This window comes from Schistocerca cancellata, chromosome 12 (genome assembly GCF_023864275.1).
Source record: "Schistocerca cancellata isolate TAMUIC-IGC-003103 chromosome 12, iqSchCanc2.1, whole genome shotgun sequence".
Taxonomy (NCBI): domain Eukaryota; kingdom Metazoa; phylum Arthropoda; class Insecta; order Orthoptera; family Acrididae; genus Schistocerca; species Schistocerca cancellata.
In genome coordinates, this window is record NC_064637.1 from 72,806,110 (window position 1) to 72,827,268 (window position 21,159).

The 21,159-nt window shown below is 43.5% G+C and overlaps 1 protein-coding gene across 1 annotated transcript in view; it reads left to right on the forward strand.

Annotated features, from left to right (window-relative positions):
* LOC126109618 (proliferation-associated protein 2G4) overlaps positions 1-15,014 on the forward strand; it is a 59,706-nt gene extending 44,692 nt beyond the window's left edge. The window contains exon 9 of the mRNA XM_049914661.1: positions 13,738-15,014. Coding sequence (XP_049770618.1) covers positions 13,738-13,845 — 108 coding nt within the window. The 3' untranslated portion in view covers positions 13,846-15,014. The remainder of the gene's footprint in view (positions 1-13,737) is intronic.
* The last annotated feature ends 6,145 nt before the right edge of the window (positions 15,015-21,159 follow it).

Consider the following 21,159-nt stretch of genomic DNA (forward strand, 5'->3'; position numbering starts at 1 on the left):
CCAGTCTGCTGTTTTGTCGCATTCCTGTAATCATTGTTTTGGAAAACCAAAACTTGCAAATGAGTTGTTTTCCATGGGCAGCTTACCTTTGTATATATTTAATCCAGTTGGATGTTCCACAGGTCAGTATTCATTTTTTTTTCCTCTCACACTTTTCACAAATAACAAGATTATAGCAGCGCATACTAATCTGCTGAACTTTTTTGGATATAGATCAATTCTTTTATACTCCCATTAGCAGAACCAGCCCTGTAGGTAGCCCTGTATTGAGACCAGTACATATCAAGTGGTCCTTTTTGTGCTGTAAGGCATTTAGCCATTGCTGGTATGTAGTCAAGTGCATTCATTTGGCGACTTCTCTGCTAATGTGATAGGTTCTGATGACATTTTGATGTGTGCCAAATCTCTATCTATATCCAGAGATGATCGAGTTTCGTACTGGTTGTTAATGATACTGCAAATTATTTTAGTCTCAATAATGTAGGTGTGTGAATGTACTGTAGTAGTTGGTGGTGGTGGTGGTGGTGGTGGTGGTGGTGGTGGTGGTGGTGGTCTTCAGTCCTGAGACTGGTTTGATGCAGCTCACCATGCTTTTCTATCCTGTGCAACCTTCTTCATCTCCCAGTACTAGCTACAACCTACATCCTTCTGAATCTGCCTAGTGTATTCATCTCTTGGTCTCCCTCTACAATTTTTACCCTCCATGCTGCCCTCCAATGCTAAATTTGTGATCCCTTGATGCCTCAGAACATGTCCTACGTACCGGTCCCTTCTTCTTGTCAAGTTGTGCCACAAACTCCTCTTCTCCCCAATTCTATTCAGTACCTACTCATTAGTTATGTGATCTACCCATTTAATCTTCAGCATTCTTCTGTAGCACCACATTTAGAAAGCTTCTATTCTCTTCTTGTCCAAACTATTTATCGTCCATGTTTCAGTTCCATACATTGTTAATATCGAGTATAGATTTAAGTGTCAGGAAGTCGTTTCTGAAAGTATTTGTATGGAGTGTAGCCAATTTTTCTTCTTCAGAAACGCTTTCCTAGGCATTGCAAGTCTACATTTTATATCCTCTCTACTTCAACCATCATCAGTTATTTTGCTGCCAAAATAGCAAAACTCCTTTACTACTTTAAGTGTCTCATTTCCTAATCTAATTCCCTCAGCATCACCCGACTTAATTCGACTACATTCCATTATCCTCGTTTTGCTTTTGTTGATGTTCATCTTATATTATCCTTTCAAGACACTGTCCATTCCGTTCAACTGCTCTTCCGGGTCCTTTGCTGTGTCTGACAAATTTACAATGTCATCGGCGAAACTCAAGGATTTTATTTTTTTGTTCTCCATGGATTTTAATACCTATTCCGAATTTTTCTTCTGTTTCCTTTACTGCTTGCTCAATATACAGATTGAATAACATCGGAGATAGGCTACAACCCTCTCTCACTCCCTTCCCAACCACAGCTTCCCTTTCATGTCCCTCGACTCTAACAACTGCCATCTGGTTTCTGTACAAATTGTAAATAGGCTTTCGCCCCCTGTATTTTACCCCTGCTACCTTCAGAATTTGAAAGAGAGTATTCCAGTCAACATTGTCTAAAGCTTTCTCTAAGTCTACAAATGCTAGAAACGTAGGTTTGCCTTACTTTAATCTAGCTTCCAAGATAAGTCGTAGGGTCAGTATTGCCTCACGTGTTCAAATATTTCTGCGGAATCCAAATTGATCTTCCCCGAGGTTGGCTTCTACCAGTTTTTCCATTCATCTGTAAAGAATTCGCGTTAGTATTTTGCTCCCGTGGCTTATTAAACTGATAGTTCGGTAATTTTCACATCTGTCAACACCTGCTTTCTTTGGGATTGGAATTATTATATTCTTCTCGAAGTCTGAGGGTATTTCGCTTGTCTCGTACATCTTGCTCGCCAGATGGTAGAGTTTTGTCTCGACTGGCTCTCCCAAAGCCATCAGTAGTTCTAATAGAATGTTGTTTACTCCTGGGGTCTTGTTTCGACTCAGGTCTTTCAGTGCTCTGTCAAACTCTTCACGCAGTATTCTCTCTCCCATTTCATCTTTCTGTACATCCTCTTCCATTTCCATAATATTGTCCTCAAGTACATCGCCCCTGTATAGACCCTCTATATATACCTTCCACCTTTCTACTTCCCCTTCTTTGCTTAGAACTGGGTTTCCATCTGAGCTCTTGATATTCATACAAGTGGCTCTCTTTTCTCCAAAGGTCTCTTTAACTATAGTTAAATTAACAGCATTTAAAATTTGGCATTACTTCAACAATAAGCCATCTAGTGTACATAGGAAAGAACACCCACTCACCCCACCCACCCGACTGCAGCCTCGCTTTTCCACTCTTCCTTCTTTCGGCATTTCTGGTCCCCCTTGAGATTTGACTTTCCCATCAAAATGGTTTATATAGTGTGATCCATTTGGGGAAGAACTCCTTCCTTACAAGGGAACCTCCCCATCGCACCCCCCACAGATTTAGTTATGAGTTGGCACAGTGGATAGGCGTGAGCAGCTGCGGAACGAGAGGTCCTTGGTTCAAGTCTTCCCTTGAGTGAAAAATTTAATTTTTTTATTTTCAGACAATTATCAAAGTTCAGGCACTCGCACATAATCAATTTCGCTCTCCAAAATTCCAGGACATGTTCAGATTTGCTTGGATATATGCAGGATTTGACAGTCTACACACGGAGACAGAGCACAGGCAAAACTGTGCGACTGTGAAACTGTTGCATTCATTTGTTGCAGTTTATGTCACAAACTCTTACATCACTTTTTTGGGAGTGATTATCACATCCACAAGAAAACCTAAATCGGGCAAGGTAGAAGAATCCTTTCACCCATTCGCCAAGTGTACAAGTTAGGTGGGTCGACGGCATATTCCTGTCATGTGACGCACGTGCCGTCACCAGTGTCGTATAGAATATATCAGACGTGTTTACCTGTGGAGGAATCGGTTGACCTATGACCTTGCGATCAAATGTTTTTGGTTCCCATTGGAGAGGCACGTCCTTTCGTCTACTAATTGCACGGTTTTGCGATGCGGTCGCAAAACACAGACACTAAACTTATTACAGTGAACAGAGAAGTCAATGAACAAATGGACAGATCATAACTAGGCGACAATAAAGAAAATAAACTTTTCACTCGAGGGAAGACTTGAACCAAGGACCTCTCGTTCCGCAGCTGCTCACGCTGACCACGGCGCTCCTGAGCTCACTCACTCCTTGATGTTGTCTGTCTTGTGCATGGACTACTGTTTGTATATTTTGCTTATTTTTTTCATAGTTCCACACAACTTCTTCCTGTTTTCTCGATTGATCTGTGTTCAGTTTTTCAAGGCCTATCAACTGTGCCAACTTATAACTAAATCTGAGGGGGATGCAATGGGGAGGTTCCCTTGTTAGCATCTTCAGTGTGGGTTACTCTTGCTTCCCCTCCTCCTTTGTTGCCATAGCCTCTCAACCATTTAAATGTACACCACTCCTCCACAACCCCTGCTACCCCACTATATTCATTGCTCAACTTTTTGGGGCTTCGGAACTCCAAGCAACAACTACTGTGCCAGGTGGCCCTTGTGTTTGCTGGGTGGTGCCAACAAAGTGAGCCCTTGATTGGAGTGGGTGGTACCAGGATGGATGCTCTGCACATGGAACGTACTAAGCTCCATGCATCTGGCTGCACTTTCATGGCCGTCTCTTCAGATAGGAAGGATTCTGTGCTCCTACTTTTCTTCCTCAACATACCTGTCTCTGCTTGCTCCCTGGGATGAGAGCCAGTCTTGGCAATTTTGAAGTGAAACTCTTTCCCCATTAATTGGTTTGGTCCAGGACAGACAAAGACCTTTGCCACTACCGAACCTGTCTTTTTTAAGGATACATAGGAGATAAGTTTGGTGAAGTTGACTCCTTTAGTAAGATGTGATTTGGTTCCCTTCTGATCAGCTTCCTTTAGTGCTTGTGAGTGCTTAGGAGATATCCTAGTGAGCATTACTCCTCACCAGTCCTTAAATATGACACAGGACATTTTCTACAGGGCCTCTTCTTCAATCTAATGAGGACTCAGGACTAATCTAGTATGGTGTGGCATTCCAGGGAGTCCAAAGAGGTCCTAAGAACAATCGTGTTGATACTGGCACTTTTATCCTGGCTTTTGAGTATACCCTTGTGAAAAAAGTCAGTTACCGTTTATCATTACTGCGTGATGTAGATGACTCCTGTTTGTGGCAACTGTGGCCACCCTGTCCATGTCCCCCCAGGGGGTCCACAACTCTTTTGTGGATACGTGCGTAGAGAGCACGGGACCCCGAGCTAATGTGGCCTTCCTTCCTTTCCGGGCTGCATACCTTCCCTTTCCGCATCCTTCCCCATCCCTATCTTCGCCCCTCCTCCCCTCACCTCTGGCTCTTTCCTTCCCTTTCTCCCCATCTGGGAGTATAGTTTGTGCCTACGTCCGGAGACGGACGCTCGTAAATGTACTGCATTCTTCGCCTTCCTTGCTTTTATGTCTTCTTCCTTCCTTTGTCCTTCTTTTTCCCTTACCTCTTCTCTTTACCCTTTTCTCCGCTGCGGCATTTGAGACCTCTCTTCTTTCCTTTCCCTTTCTCTTTCTTCCTCCCTGTGCGTGTCTGAAGGCCGACCCACGCCTTTTGTGCGTAGCCGGTGACGGGGTAACGCGTAATTCCCCGCTCCGGGTAGACAGGTAGGACACGTACGTACCCCCTGGTAACGGCCAGGCCCAGGGGTGATTATCCGAGCTGATACCTTCCGAAAGTGCCGATTGGTCCCTCCGACCGTTTGTCGGGAGGTGTGACCTGAGGTGTGAACAATCATCTAAGGTGGGAGTGCCCTCAGAGAGGTGCCCCACAAGGGAGGAGCGCGCCATCGGAGACGCCGGTAATCATGGGGGATTCTTCCGCAATGGTTTCCTCACCTTCCACTATGTCTGCTCACAAACGTAAGTATACTGAGTCTCAGCCACAGACGATTCTTCCATCGTTGCCACAGTTCCATGTTGTTTCTCGGTCTGACGAAGGTCACGACTTCTCTATGGTCAACCCTTTCATTATTCAGAAAGGTGTCGACGCAATTGCAGGTCCTGTAAAGTCTTGTTCCAGATTACGGAATGGCACCCTGTTGTTAGAAACACACAGTGCCCTCCAGGCACAAAAATTGCTGCGTACTTCTCTGCTCCACACCTTCCCTGTCCGGGTGGAACCGCACCGTACCTTAAATTCCTCGCGTGGAGTCGTTTATACACGCTCCCTCAATGGATTGTCTGACGAAGAAATTCAGCACTACCTGTCTCACCAGGGCGTAACGGCTGTTCATAGAGTTGTGAAACGGGTTGACACGAACATCATTCCAACCCGCACTGTCTTATTGACATTTGACAAAGTTCCACTCCCATCGAAAATCAAAGCAGGCTATGAGATAATTTCCGTTCGCCCTTACGTCCCAAACCCTACGCGTTGCTGTCGATGTCAGCGGTTCAATCACACCAGCCAGTCCTGTTCCAATCCGGCCAAATGTGTTATGTGTGGCAAGGATGCCCATGAGGGTGCTTGTCCACCTCCATCCCCTCACTGCATCAACTGTATGGGTGACCACGCTGCTTCCTCTAGAGATTGCACCGTTTTTAAGGACGAAAAGCTCATCCAGGAAATAAGAGTGAAGGAAAAGGTGTCGACCTTTGCTGCTCGAAAATTATTCGCCAGTCGACAGCTCACCGTGCCTCAGACAGGAAAATACAGCACTGTCCTTGCTTCTCCTCGGCCACCAAAGGAGGCGGCCACGCAGACTTGCGACCTCACCTTTAGTACCACGGTCGTCAGATCGGCCAGCGCAAAGATCGCCCGTTCAACCTCACCACTTTCGCCTGCCCACTCTATATGGCTCACCCTTCGTCGGGTTCTGCTAAATCTCGAGCCCAAAAGTCAGACGCCAAGTCTTCGAAAAAAGAGCATACTCGTGAAGAGTTTTTACGTACCGCAACTTCACAACCATCGGTTCCTCCTTCATCTAAACATCATACTTCCAAGAAGGCTACAAAGAAACCCAGTTCCTCTCCTTCTCCGCCAAGGCATGTCCCATCTATAGCACTACCTGGCGGAAATCGCCCTCGGCCGTCTTCTGTGTCGCCGAGGCGCACTGCTGGTGGCCGGTCAACCGGCCGATCGCTGGTGGCAGGGGCTGCTCCTGACCAACCTATGGATCAGGATCTTCTGCCTTCGGCTGAATGCCATTGCATGCTGTCGGTCGCAAGCTCTGAGCAGTCGTTGAGTTCACAGCACCCTTGGTCACATTCCTCCATTTTCTGTTCACCCTATGTCCATTATCCACTGGAATATCCGCGGCATTCGAGCCAATCGGGATGAATTGTCGGTCCTCTTACAATCCTACTCGCCGGTCATCTTCTGTCTTCAGGAAACAAAGCTGCGTCCCCAAGACCGCTTTGTTCTCACTCATTTTCAGTCTGTCCGATATGACCTCCCCTCTGTTGAAGGCACTCCAGCCCATGGAGGACTCATGATTCTTCTCCATGATACTCTCCATTATCACCCAGTCCCCTTAAACAGTTCCTTCCAAGCTGTCGCCGTCCGTCTTTCCCTTTCTGGATACACATTCTCTCTTTGTGCTGTATACAATCCATCATCCACACCAATGGCATGAGCTGAGCTGATCTCCTTCATCTTCTTGGTCAGCTTCCACCCCCCTATTTGCTGGTTGGGGACTTCAATGCCCACCACCCGCTTTGGGGATCTCCACATCCTTGTCCACGTGGCTCTCTATTGCTAGACGTCTTCCACCAAGCAGATCTAGTTTGCCTCAACACTGGGGTCCCCACATTTTTGTCTGCCTCCACGACAAATTTATCTCATTTGGACCTTGCGGTCGGTACTGTTCCGCTAGCTCGGCGCTTCAAATGGTTCGCCCTTGATGATACACACTCGAGTGACCACTTTCCATGTGTCCTTAGACTGCAGCCTCCACTGCCATATATGCGCTCGCGACGCTGGAAATTTGCCCAAGCCGATTGAACACTTTTTCGTCTCTAGCGACATTTGATGACCGTCGCTTTCCCAGTGTCGACGACGAGGTCACACATATTACCGACGTTATTCTTACAGCTGCGGAACATTCAATACCACGCACCTCCGAATTGCCCCGGTGCCCCCCAGTTCCTTGGTGGAACGAGGCATGCCGTGACGCAATACGTGAGCGGCGACGTGCTCTTCGCATTTTCCGTCACCATCCTACCTTGGCCAACTGTCTCCGCTATAAGCAGCTCCGTGCGCGATGCCGTCGCGTCATTCGCGATAGCAAGAAGGCAAGCTGGACATTCTTTATTAGCTCATTTAACATCTTCACCGACACCCCCGGGATAACAAGGCCTCCCAGCAGTGTTTGTGACGTCACACTAAGCGGCCCATAGCCGACGCAGCAGTCCACGGACACCTCCGTACAGACGCGCCTGATGCTATCGATCTTCTGTCCGTCATACAGAAAGGAGCGAACTATAATTCGAACCAAAGACCAAATTATATATATTCGTGTAAACAGCATAAAGGTTCATAACGAAATACCGATTACATATAAGGGCGGGAATAAGTTTAATCGATTGAGGAACTTTGCCACTATTTTATAACTGTCAGAACACTATTTAGCTTTAAAACTCGCATACAGGTAGTGACAAATGCCAACTGACAGCAGGACTTAACATTTTCAAGCTATTACACTGAAAGTAAATTATCGTAAACACTGTCATACATAGAAAAACCCTCACAACTTTCGTTTACAATAAGGTAACAAGAGTTCGCTTTATATCATAAAACTCATGACTATTGTGAATTTACTCATATGTTCATCGTGACAGCTCTTTTCAAGAATTTTTACAAGTGTATCCCCAGTAATAAAGAATGGAAACAAAAGATAGATATCAAATATTCTGCTTTTAACATAGGCATCACTGAAGACAAGATTCTGTCTTGCACTGTGATACTAAGGGACTGCTCTTTCCTTTAAGAAAAGCCTGACAATTTGAAGTTCACTCTGCTATTGAAGATATTCTTCTTTAAACAATATTAAAAATGTTATGAAAGGTAAGGAAATGAAAAACAACCAAGTGCATTACAGGTAAGAATGTGAGCAAAAGGCTGAGGCTCTCTTTACTTACCATTTTCAATCTCTCTACAGCTTATTTCCTTTTCCACATAGAAATCACCAACTGCAAGTCTCATTATTTCTGTATGTTACTAACAAAGTGCTTTTCTATTTAGAAAACCTGACAATTTGATGTTCATTCTGGAACTGAAGATAAACACTTTTCAGAGGAGTTCTAGAACCTATTCCTGCCCGTATATGTAATCGGTATTTCGTTATGAACCTTTATGCCGTTTTATAAGAATATATATAATTTGGTCTTTGGTTCGAATTATAGTTCGCTCATTTCTGTGTGACGGACAGAAGATCGTTAGCATCAGGCGCGTCTGTACGGAGGTGTCCGTGGACTGCTGCGTCGGCTATGGGCCGCTTAGTGTGACGTCACTAACACTGCTGGGCGGCCTTGTTATCCCGGGGGTGTCGCCTTAACTCCCTCCTCGGAAGTTTGGAGTCGGCTTCGACGGTTCTCAGGCGCGCCTAGTTTCTCCCGGTCTCTGGGCTCACTGTCGCGCATGATACCTTAGTGGACCCCGTCGCAATTTCTAACTCGTTGGGTCAGCACTTTGCTGAGATTTCGAGCTCTTCAAATTACCCGCCAGCGTTTCTCCCGAAGAAACGTGCAGCGGAAGTGCGACCTCTTGCTTTCTCCTCTCAAAATCACGAAAGCTACAATACTGTTTTCTCCATGCGGGAACTCCAACATGCCCTCTCTTCTCGCTCCTCCGCCCCAGGACCGGATGGTATCCATGTCCAAATGTTGCTGCATTTATCAACCCATAGTCTGCGTTACCTCCTTCGCCTTTATAATCGAATTTGGACCAACAGTACCTTTCCCAGACGGTGGTGGGAAGCTGTTGTCGTTCCCGTTCCGAAACCTGGAAAGGACAAACATCTCCCCTCTAGCTATGGCCCCATTTCTCTCACGAGTAGTGTCTGTAAGGTTTTGGAGCGTATGGTGAATTACCGTTTAGCTTGGTGGCTGGAATCCCGCAGTCTTTTAACACCAGCCCAATGCGGATTTCGGAAGCATCGTTCTGCAGTTGAGCATCTTGTTGCTCTCTCCACTTATATCATGAACAATTTTCTCCGAAAACGCCAAACGGTAGCAATATTTTTCGATCTGGAGAGAACATACGATACCTGTTGGAGGACAGGCATCCTCCGCACACTGTTCTCTTGGGGCTTTCGAGGCCGGCTGCCCCTTTTTCTTCGCGAAATTATGGCAGAGCGCACTTTTAGGGTGCGGGTGAACACTACTCTTTCCCGTACTTTCTTCCAAGAAAACGGGGTACCCCAGGGATCCGTGCTGAGTGTTGTACTGTTTGCCATCGCCATGAATCCAATTATGGATTTTCTCCTTCCTGATGTCTCGGGCTTCCTCTTTGTGGACGATTTTGCGATCTACTACAGCTCTCAACGGACCAGCCTTCTTTAACGACGTCTTCAAGGATGTCTCGATCGCCTCCACTCATGGAGCATCGAAACCGGCTTCCGTTTCTCACCCAGTAAGACCGTTTGTGTCAATTTTTGGCGACGTAAGGAGTTTCTTCCGCCCTCCTTACATCTAGGTCCTGTCAACCTTCCGTTTTCAGACGTCGCTAAATTCTTGGGTCTTATGTTTGACAGAAAACTGTGCTGGTCCTCCCACGTTTCCTATCTTTCGGCTCGCTGTCTGCGATCGCTTAACACCCTCCGTGTCCTGAATGGTACCTCCTGGGGAGCGGATCGAGTGGCCCTTCTCCGCCTCTATCGCGCCTTAGTGCGCTCGAAATTGGCTTATGGAAGCATAGTCTACTCCTCTGCTCGGCCGTCTATTCTTCGACGTCTCGACTCTATCCACCACCGTGGATTACGTTTAGTGTCTGGAGCTTTTTACACTAGCCCTGTGGAAAGCCTTTATGCTGAGACTGCTGAACCTCCGCTGTCCATTCGGCGAGCAGTCCTCCTGTTTCGTTATGCTAGCCATCTGTCTTCCATGCCTGCTAATCCAGCCCATGACCCTTTTTTCGACGCCTCCTTTGATGTAGGGTATGCAGGCCGCTCCTCCTCCCTACTACCCCCGGGAGTCCGCTTCCGTCAACTGCTCCATTCTCTTTCCTTCCGCTTTCCTAAAACCTTCTTGACAACTTGGGGTACAGCACCGCCTTGGCTCCATCCCCGGATCTGCCTGCTCCGTGACCTTTGTCAATTTCCCAAGGATGGTACCCCTACACTTGTTTATCGTCGGGCATTTGCTGCTCTATGTGCACAAATGACGGACGCCACATTCATTTACACCGACGGCTCGAAAACATCGTTAGGTGTAGGGAGTGCCTATATTGTTGGCGACACCCCAAATCGCTTTCGGCTTCCCGACCAGTGTTCGGTTTATACTGCGGAGCTTTACGCTGTTCTCCAGGCTGTCCACTACATCCGCCGCCATCAGCGGATACAGTACGTTATCTGCTCAGATTCTCTCAGCTCTCTCCTCAGTCTCCAAGCTCTTTACCCTGTGCACCCTCTGGTCTACCGGATTCAGGACTGTCTGCGCTTGCTCCACCTGGGGGGCGTCTCGGTGTCGTTCCTCTGGCTCCCGGGACACGCTGGTATCTGTGGGAATGAGGCGGCCGATATAGCGGCCAAGGCTGCAGTCTCTCTTCCTCGGCCAGCTATTCAGTCGCTTCCCTTCACCGATCTACGGAGCGGTTTATGTCGCAAAGTTACGATAGTTTTCTTTGACCGGAGCCGCTACTATTGGGTTGAGTAGCTCCTCAATTGGCATCACGAGGCTGAGTGCACCTCTATGGGTGATAAAGAGCACTACAAATTCATGAAGGGCCGCCGTATGGGCCTCTCGTGAGGACTCCATCATCCTTTGCTGGCTGACTCGTGATCATATCCGTCATGAGGATCCACTCAAATGTTGTTGTGCCCATTTAATGGTGGGCTTCGTTTTGATGGACTGTCATAACGTAGCTGCTCTGCGGCAGATACTTAATTTTCCTGACTCGCTATCCCTGGTGGTAGTGGATGATGCCTCAGTGGCTCATCTGGTTTTATGGTTTATTCGTGAAAGAGGTTTCTATCATTCTAAGGGAGGATGCCTCAGCCTTGTCAGCTCACTGAGAGGTTCGCAGGATGTCTTACCACCTATCTACTGACCAAGCAATGACATCTGGGCTTGGTGGTCTGCCCCAGCCGTCACCCTACCCAGTCTCTCTTGCTTTTCTTCCCCCTTCTTAAGTGTTCTGTTTTATTTGATGTTCTTTTGTGTTTTCCCGTGCTTCTCTCGTCTCTTCTTGTCTATTTCACCAGTGTTTTCTGTGGGGTGCCACTGTAAGTCGCGGGAGGGTATGTTCCCCATCGCACTTTCTACCTTTGAGAACCTCTGTTAGACCTTGGAGTTTTCTTTCCTTCAGTTTCATGCACTAGACCATGGTTTTGGTGACTTGGAATCCCAGGTAAGAGGGACCAATGATCTCATGGTTTGGTCCCTTCAATCGTTAAACCAGCCAACCAACCTATGCATGGTCTCCACTCAACTGTACTTTTCATTTCCACTGCCTCATCTCTCTTCTGATTCTGTATCTATCCATCTCTTCTCTCTCTCTTACTGCCACTCCTCTTGCTGGCCATCATTATCTCCTCTTTATTTGGCTCCCATTGCTATTGTCTCATCACCCCCCCCCCCCCCCCCCTCTCTCTTTCTCTCTCTCTCTCTCTCTCTCTCTCTCTCTCTCTCTCTCTCTCACTGTCTGTCCTACCATCACTTTCTTGTCTCTCTTCCCCCGTCACTGTCTCTCTGTTATTGCATCCCAAAATTTTTGGTGAGGATAGTGGAATAGAGATGGAGGCATCTGGTTCCTCATTTTTCTGTCAGTGTTTTAAAGAGGAACATATTCGCCTTTTTTGTACTCTAACAGGAATGTTTTTCCTCTGGTTCCCTTCTTTACAGGAGGGTGTGCTGCTTATATGAAGTGAATTCTATATGTTGGTAAAGTTTAGACTGTTTATATACTTTGACACTTGAGAACCGCAAATAAGTATGCATAACATAAGGTTAACACAAAATCATGTGCTTTGTTGTTTCTGGATACTTCGCATACAGATCGCAACTCATCAATAATTCCTGACTTTTGATTTGTATCTTAAGAGTAAAAATGTTATTATGCAGTCTTATCAGTTTAACATAATTTTTGAAAGTCACTGTAAGTTCTCTTTAGACATGTGAAGACTATTTTCTCACCCTGCCCCCTGCAGTACCACTTTGAACATATTTGTGTAGGTGTGAAAATCACATTATACAGACACATGCATCATGAAGTATTTTTGGTGGTCTCAGAATGCTTGTGATGACCTTGAACCTCTGGAGCATGGTAACAGATATTCAAGTAGTTTCGAACATTCCTGACAATATCATCTTCAGATCTTACAGTAAATATTTCGATGATATGCCATGAATAGAAAGTATAGCAAGAGCTATCCAAAACTCTGGTCGCCTTTATCTCTGCAGTCGATAGAACCCAAGATGTGATGCCCTGAACAATTGCATTTTTGTGCACAGCTTTTTGGAACATATTGCTGCTGTGCACTGTCATGCATGGACCGATATCATGTCAGCGGCTACAGCTGTTACTAGAATGGAATTCATTGGAAGTAGGTTGTCTCTGTTTGACAGCACATCTAGAACAATATTCTTTATATGGGAAGTCAAATTAGATCAGGCTTCAGTAACTAGTGGTTAACCAATACTAGTACACTACTGCCCCCAGGTTTATTACATTTTTCGCAAGAACTTTGAGAATTACAGATTTCATGACATTTTTTGAAACTATGATTTTGCATTGTGCCGCTGAAAACTGTGTATTTCATGTTATTTTTCACTTTGTTTATACAAAATGTTCCTGTTCCTCATTATTTGCTATGGGGCAATTTTCACAAAGTGCAGTGGGCAAAACACATACTGTCTTTATTGCCAGCCCACTTCCTGTTGTTAATCTTAGCCAGGGAGTGCCTAACATAAAATGTGGCAGTGTCGTAGTGTCACTTGAAAAATGTCAACTAACACATAGTTGTAATCACAGTACCATATGGTGTCCTGTAATTATAAGTAACACAATAATACTTTTGCTCCAGTTACAACTTCCAAAATGCCAAATTTTATATGCTTTGTTTTGCCATTTTCATTTGTGGATGACAGGATTTGTTTGTAGTTTCAGGAAACAAATAAGCCTGGTGGTTACGAAAAAAGAAGGAAAAATCATGGTATTTTTACCATATTTACTCTTCCAACAACAAACATTTTTCTTTCACGTTGTTCCCAACTGTGTCGTCAGTTTCACTCGTATCAACTGTGTGACAGTGGAAGAGTCTGCAATAATAATTAGACAGTGAAATTATTAAACAATACTGCGTGTTTATAAGTTGCATATGCTACACATCTGATTATATTGACAGAAGTCAACATTCAGCTCATGCAACTAACATATTGTACCCTTCATTTCATGTGACACTTTGTTGTAGTTTAGACATTTTTTGTCACATTCATTTTGACTGTTACTGTGAAATTTGTTTCAGGCCCTGCTGAATACCTCTGCTAATCCCAAGACAGCAAAGAAGAAGAAAAAGAAGGCAGAAAAGGCAATTTTAAACGACGCGCCTGTAGAGGTTGAGGGAGAAGCATAACATTTGTGCTTTTTTAAAAAATGTGGCTTGGATAATTGGTTCTGTGAACTTCAAAGAAATTTGTTCTGGACTTCAAACCGTGGAACGAGATTACCACTGAGCACTTTTAGTGTCAATCTTCCTGGACATCTGTTAGTTGGAGGAGATATGTACTTGCTTTTTGCCCTTCCTTTAAAGAAAAGAGAGAAATTGTTAACGTGTTGTGGCGTTAAAATCTAACCTCTAAACTCCTTCAGCCTTCTGTTTTCGTATGTGTGAGTGTGACGAAAAGAGAAATCCATTACATCAGAAACTGTAATGGTTATGTGCAGTGGCTTTCCTGTGAAAGCTAATAAAGTTTTATTTTATTCTGAAACGACAGCGAGAGTTCTCGTAGTTGTGTGCATATTTTGTTTGCAGGCAGTTGTGTGCGTAATAAATCTGTCACTTTTTACAAACTGTTGAAACAGTGAAAAAAATTACTTTCTCCCAGAAACTTCGGTGGACAGGAGTCTTCTTGTTTTTCTTTTAGACAAGATAAAATAACGATGTGATATCGATATAGGTACTCGATAACATGAATTCACATTAGGCACTTGTCTTTCCAGGGAAGCGTAGCATGGAATGTGAAGTTTGGTTACTGCCTGTAAATAACATGATACAAGGATTTTTTTAATTTTTCATTATGCTTCATTTACACTGTAGTATGCTTGGTGTACTTTTTTCCTGTTGTGTGTACTTACAGAAATTTGGGTTAACTGAGAGTGTGTCTATGTGGAATGTATTTTTGTTTTAAGAATATTGCTCTGTACAACCATTAGATAAGTTTGTGGACACTAATGTAATTAAAGTATTACTATTTTTCAACTGAGAAAAATGCTCTCAGGAGGAGATAGCATTGAATTTGAAGATGTGTGCTAGTAAACGAGCTAATGGTACCTCCAGCCCAGTCAGATTTTGCAACTTATAATAAGAGCCTCATGCACAATAAGTGATATTGACTAATTATTTGTTATTTCTTGGTTAGGTTTTGGTTTGAGATTTGTGCGATCTCTTAGTAATATGTGATAGTTTGAGTGAGTCATAAAAAAAGTGCTTGTGTTGGAATCCAAATAGTTGTATTTTTTAATACCAGAGAACTAAATTTCTTTTGAGGAAGAGAGAATTGATTAAATGTTGTCTGTGTTTAATTTTTGACCACATGTGAACTGCTATATTTTCTTGTAGAGTGTCCCCTACCCAGTCATCCCTACCCTAGCTCTCTTTCCCCCCCCCCCCCCCCCCCTCTCTCTCTCTCTCTCTCTCTCTCTCTCTCTCTCTCTCTCTCTCTCTCTCTCTCTCTCTCTGTGCATTCTGAGTTCTCTAAAAGATCCATATTTTCATGCTTGAACTGTTCCTAATACTCACACAATCATAACATCACATAATTTTCCTCTTAATCTGTGGCATTATGTAAAATGTGGTTTGAAAAGGTGACATACAAATGTACAAACAGGGAAGTCATAAGTCTTGCAATTAATCACTGTTCTGTAAAAGTATATTCTTTGTGGAGGGAACAAAATACTGATAATTATCTTGAGAGTAGAGCTAGTGCTGAAATATTTTTCAGGCAACCAGTGTCACGATTCACAACAATTTTCATTACTCAGTTTACAGTCTTGTGCAGCAAAAAGTGTTTTTTGTGTCAATGTGAGCAGGAATAATTTGGTTTTATATTTTGGTTGTTGTGTGTGTGTGTGTGTGTGTGTGTGTGTGTGTGTGTGTGTGGAAAGGAACATAGAGTGCCTCACAGCTTTGTCAGTATTTTTGTTTGTATGAGCATAAATGTGAAATAACAAACACACTGACAATCAAATACATTATCTTAAAATTATAATAAAGAAACATGACTGCTAGTTGACAGAAATACAAACTTTGTTTCATTTTCAGAGTTCAGCATGGGATTTCGCACATTATTGTAATAATGACCTATGCAGATGATAATGAGAAGCAAGAGGAAATATGTAAATTTTTGGTATGTCATTTCAGCTGTTAGTTGGGTGACAACTTTTAATACAGAATCTTGTGTTTCTGGGACACATAATTGAGACTGAACATGACTCCATTAATTGGCAAAGGCAAATGCCAGGACAGGTCCTATAGTTAACTCACAGGAAAAGTGTGTATTGATCCTTGTCAGTAGTTGGTGTGGTTTGATAAAAATCAGAATTTTTGTGTGTTGTATATTGAAGTGAAAACTGGAGCAACCAGTAAGTGAGCAGAAACAACATCCAATCCAGTGCTGAACCTCTCTCCCCACCCCTCCCCTGTCATATATCACAGCTATTGAAGTAGTGGTGCTGTTGTTCTACTGCAGATCATCTTTACTATCAGTTGCTATGTTACTTAGGGTTGGTGAAATGGCATAAAAGATCATTTTTTGTGGCAATTCCTTTAAGGAGAGAATCAGCTTGTGGTTTCACATATTACATAAATTTCTCATTTATACCAATGTGTCATTCCTTACATTAAAGAGTCAGCTGGTGGTGTACTACTGCATGATTAAAAGTTTAGTCAGTCCCTTTGCAGTTTGCTATGATAATGGTGTCATGTGGAGTCAACACAATATTCCCGAGTAAGACAAATGCACTGGCTACTTGTCACCAGTTGCACTCTTCACATTTGTAGATATGCTATTATTAATAAGCGTGACACTGACTATTTTGTCACAAATTTCGATAGTTGCCTACTTGCACATAAAAAATATGTAAAATAAGGAATGGCAGCCACTTTTCTACATGGTGCTCCATGCATTTGTTCATTGTATATGAGTGATTCTTTTCCTTGTTTTATGCATTGCTACATCCAGGAATTTCCATTATTGTTAAAGCATTGCTTCCCAATGTGGGCTCTGTGGCTCACTGGAATATGCTCGACTACCCAGAGGCTCCTGCCATTAATATTGTAGACAGTTGTACCTCATATACAGCTGGCAACAATATGGTAGTACATTTATCTATGAAAACTGTCATTTATTTAAAATATAATTAGGACATACCATGCTCAATTCTCCAAGGCCTCACACACATAATGTATACATCTGGAAGCAGTCTGTGGATCAGAGAGCTGTTCTGCTCAGTCATGTCACTTCTGTAGAATTACTTGTAAAACATTTCCCATTGTTGTGACAGTTTGTTACCACAGTTGTTTAGAAGAAACACAAAATATCAAGTAAGAAGAATTGTTGCCACTAAGAAATTGGTTCTTTTTAAGTTAGTTTTCCATTGGCTTCAAAATACACTTTGAGCAGATACTACACAAATGTGAGACTCAAGGTGACTTGATACTGAGGTAAGCAAAATATAGTGTGTAAAAAAAATATAGTATCATACTATGTCAAGTTAGAAATAGGATGTCAGTAAAAAAGAACACAAGTAGAAAAAGTCTTTGAAGTTCAAAAATTTATTTTCCAATTCCTTAAAATTGATACATTGGTAATGGCTCAATGGAAACAAGGGTGGGCGCATGTTGGTTTGTTTCCAAAGTCAAAATCCTTAGTGTGTGTTCTACATAATACCAAACCAGATTTTTTAAATTTGTCTGCGAGGTTTGGAACAGTACAAAATAATGACCAAATCTGTATTTCTGCAATGAAATGCTTAACATTAAAAAAATTGCAATTTGCATTATTTTTACACATGTACAGATGATCATTACTAATTGATTGTGTGCTGAAACTGCATGAACTGTGATAAGCATCGAAACGCCAGTTGAAAGTGCCTCAGTGCTTCCCATTTGAAGGTTTCAAATTAACTCAGAACAGCAGTGATCCACCTAATTTATGCAGTGGAGATGGTGAATGGGTGATCATCTGGTCCACTTGGGCAAGTGTGTATAAGGCTAAATTTGAAACTGCCATAATTTAAGACGGGGGAAAAATGAAAAATAAACAAATATTGAAAGTAAAGCTACTTTAGATCATGCAACAGACTCACACACACACATATATGTTAACATTGGTGTGGTCTTCAGTCTGAAAAGTGGTTTGGTGCAGCTCTACAAGCTACTCTATCCTGCAACCTATGCTGCCGAAATATTAAACAGTAGAAAACCCGGGATGGAATGACGACTATATTATGAAAAGGATAGATGCCAAATGCAGACAGGCACAACTGTTATACATTTTACCTTTTGGCCGAAGGCCATCTTCACAAGTAGAAAAACGCAAGCATGGGGAGAAATGTCAGGTCAGGATTAAAGGAGAGAGTAGTGCAGTTGTAAGTGTTTGAAGAAATGTGGTGGGAACAGGGTAGGGCGGATGCTTGGTGCAGTCAGGAGATTGGGGGGGGGGGGGGAGTGAGTGGACTGGATAAGGGGAGAAGTAGAGGAGGGGAAGAAGACTAGTTGGTGGAATAGAAGGCTGTTTAGTGCGGGTGCAGGTAAGGATATAGGTGGGCAACAGAGTAATGTGGGATATTTTGCAGGTTGAGTTCCCACTTGCACAGTTCAAAAAGCAGTAGGAAGAAACCAGATGGTGCAGGTTGTACAGCAATCACTGAAGTGAGGAACATTGTCTTGGGCAGTATGTCCAGCAACTGCTGGGCACAATTCATTGGTGGCAATTCATTGATAGGAAGTTCGTTGCTTGTCATACCCACATAGAATGCAACACTGTAGTTGTGTATTAGTGGTGGATCAAATGCCTTCTTTCACAGGTAGCCCTTCCTTTGATGCCTGTGACTGGACTGAAGTAAGTGGTAGTGGGTGAACATATGGGGAATTTTCGCCATTGTTATCGCTGATTTGTGGGGTGGTGCATTATTCTGGCAAAAGAACTTTTTTTGTGTGCAGCCTTCAGCTTTTTTTCAGCCAATGCAAGTTTAAAACGATCCAGCAGTGAAGCACATTAGGGTCACAAAAACAGTGGCCATCAACTTACCAGCTGAAAGAATGGTCTTTGGCATCTCCTGCACAGTTTCACCAGTTTTTGTACATAGTTGTGACTGCTGTTTCGACTCTGGTGTGTAATGGTGGATCTAGGTTTCATTAGTAGCCACAAAACAGTCTTGTGGATTGTGGACATTACTTGACATTGTGTTGAAATGTTGTGCTGGATGCACTTTTGGTTGACTGTGAGCAATTGTGGAACCCACCTTGCACATAGTTTCTTCATAGTCATTATTCACTTGCTCAGGTGAGATTCCTACTGTCTCAGCAGTCTCACGAATTTTTATTTGGCAGTCTTAAATTATGGATTTTGTCAGCGATTTCCTTTGTGGTTACCTCAATGGGTTGGCCGGAGCGTGCTTTGTCTTCTAGTGCTTGTCCAGCGATGTTTAATTTCATTAACCCAGAAGTACATTGTCTTCAGTGACAGTGCAGATCCCGCATGAACATCTAATTGTGTTTTGATTTGTGCGGCAGCCGAACCCTTCAGATGAGTGGTTTTTTATTTTATTTTTTATTTTAAGTGTTTATGATAACAAGACACTTTTTTTGTCCGTTTTCAAACAATTGACACACTGACCAATTCAGATGACTGTCAACAATGAAGTGAATGCTATACATAATTGAAATTCCTTATATGATCTGTGAACCATGAGGGCAGATAGCCCATTCTTTTGTGGAAATCTACTGCCCTCATTAGTCATGGTGACAAGGAAGGTGGTTTAATGTTTGGAGCCAGTCGGGTGTTAGTGAAGCGTTAGATAGCAGAAAGACCATGAGCATTAGAGATGTTAATGTTAAGGGATGGAGCATCAGTGGTGACAAGGGTGCTGGGTGGTAAAGGAACAGGAAGTATGGGGAGTTAGTAGAGGATATTACCTTTCATATAGCAGGTGTTCTCTCAGTGGGAGCACAGTCACCAGCCACAGTGGGGCAACCTAGGTGGTTAGGTTTATGCACTTTCGGAAGCTTGTAGAAGGTAAGAGTGCGGGGAATGGCAGGTGCAAGGAGAGGGATAAACTATGTGAAGAGGTTCTGGGATGAGCCTAAGGATTTGAGGAGACTGGGCATCGTCTTGGATTTCTGGAATGGGATCACTATGGCACAATTTGCAGGTGGACAAACCTGACAGCTGGCAGTCTTTCGGCTAGGTAATCCCTGTGGTTAAAAATCACTGTGGAGCCTTGGAGCCTTTGTCGGCAGGTAGAGTTACAAGGTTAGAATTTGTCTTTTAGGTGGTGGGTTGAGGTTATTTCTGCGGGTTTTTTGGGTTGAGAATGTTGGTGAGGCAAGGTTTGCTAAGTTAAGAAATTCTGGAATGTTAAATGGGGTGATTTGGGGGTGGACCATGACTGGGTGCAGGAGTGAACGCAGTCAGGCAGGGTTCAATGTTGTCTTTGCGATGAGTCTGGTAGGGTTGGTTGGTGAAAAAATGTGTCCCTGGGAGAAGGAAAAGTGGTCTTTAACCCATACACAATGACTGAATTTGGGAGTTGGACAAAAGTAAGGCCTTAGGAAAGGACTGATACTTCTGTGGGATAAAAGCTTTTTCAGGGTGGGTTCATGGCCATGTTTTGGGTCTGTTTAGGTTGTGGATTCTACAGGGTGTTTCAGAAGTGATGGTCAGTATTCAGGGATGATAATTCCAAACAGTCAAGAAAAATGGTCTCTAAAATGCATATCTTAAGAGAGATGGGCAGCTCCTGAGCTTCAATACTGTGAAGCAAATCTCTTCTGCTGCAAGCTCTTTGCTTTCCATGTTTTGGGAAGTGTTAGGATGGACCAAAACAAGAAAAAGTCCAGTAAACATGCTCTAAAATGCATACCTTAACAGTTTTTTGAGCATGTGTTAACTGGACATTTTTTCCTTGTTTTGGTCCATACTACCACATCCCAAAATATGGAAAGCAAAGGGCTTGCAGTAGAAGAGATTTGTTTCACAATATTGAAGATCAACAAATATCTCATAGCTCTTAAGGTACACATTTTAGAGCCCATGTTTACTTGACTTTCTTGTTTTGAATGATCATTCCTGTCATATCCCTGAACATTGACCACTTTTGAAACACCCTCTATATGATGGTGGGAGGGAGTATATGAGGGTGTGGCAAGTAGGTCTGTAAGGCAGGGTTTGCCAGCTATAAGGGAATGTGGAGGAGAATGGGAAGTTGCTGTAGAGATGGTGGATAGTGGTAGTCCAAGGTAGGGATAGGGATAGGAGAGATTTTTGAGATGGTGTTGGTGTAACTTTGCAGACCCAGAGAATTTTACATGTAGAGAGGAGGCATTGCAAAAAAGTTTGGGACTATTCACAAGGTTTTGCAGGAATAGGTTGGTGAGGGCCGTGGACTGGTAGAATTTGAACATATATGGGTCCCTGTGGAAGGAGATGTTGCAGCCGGAGTGGGT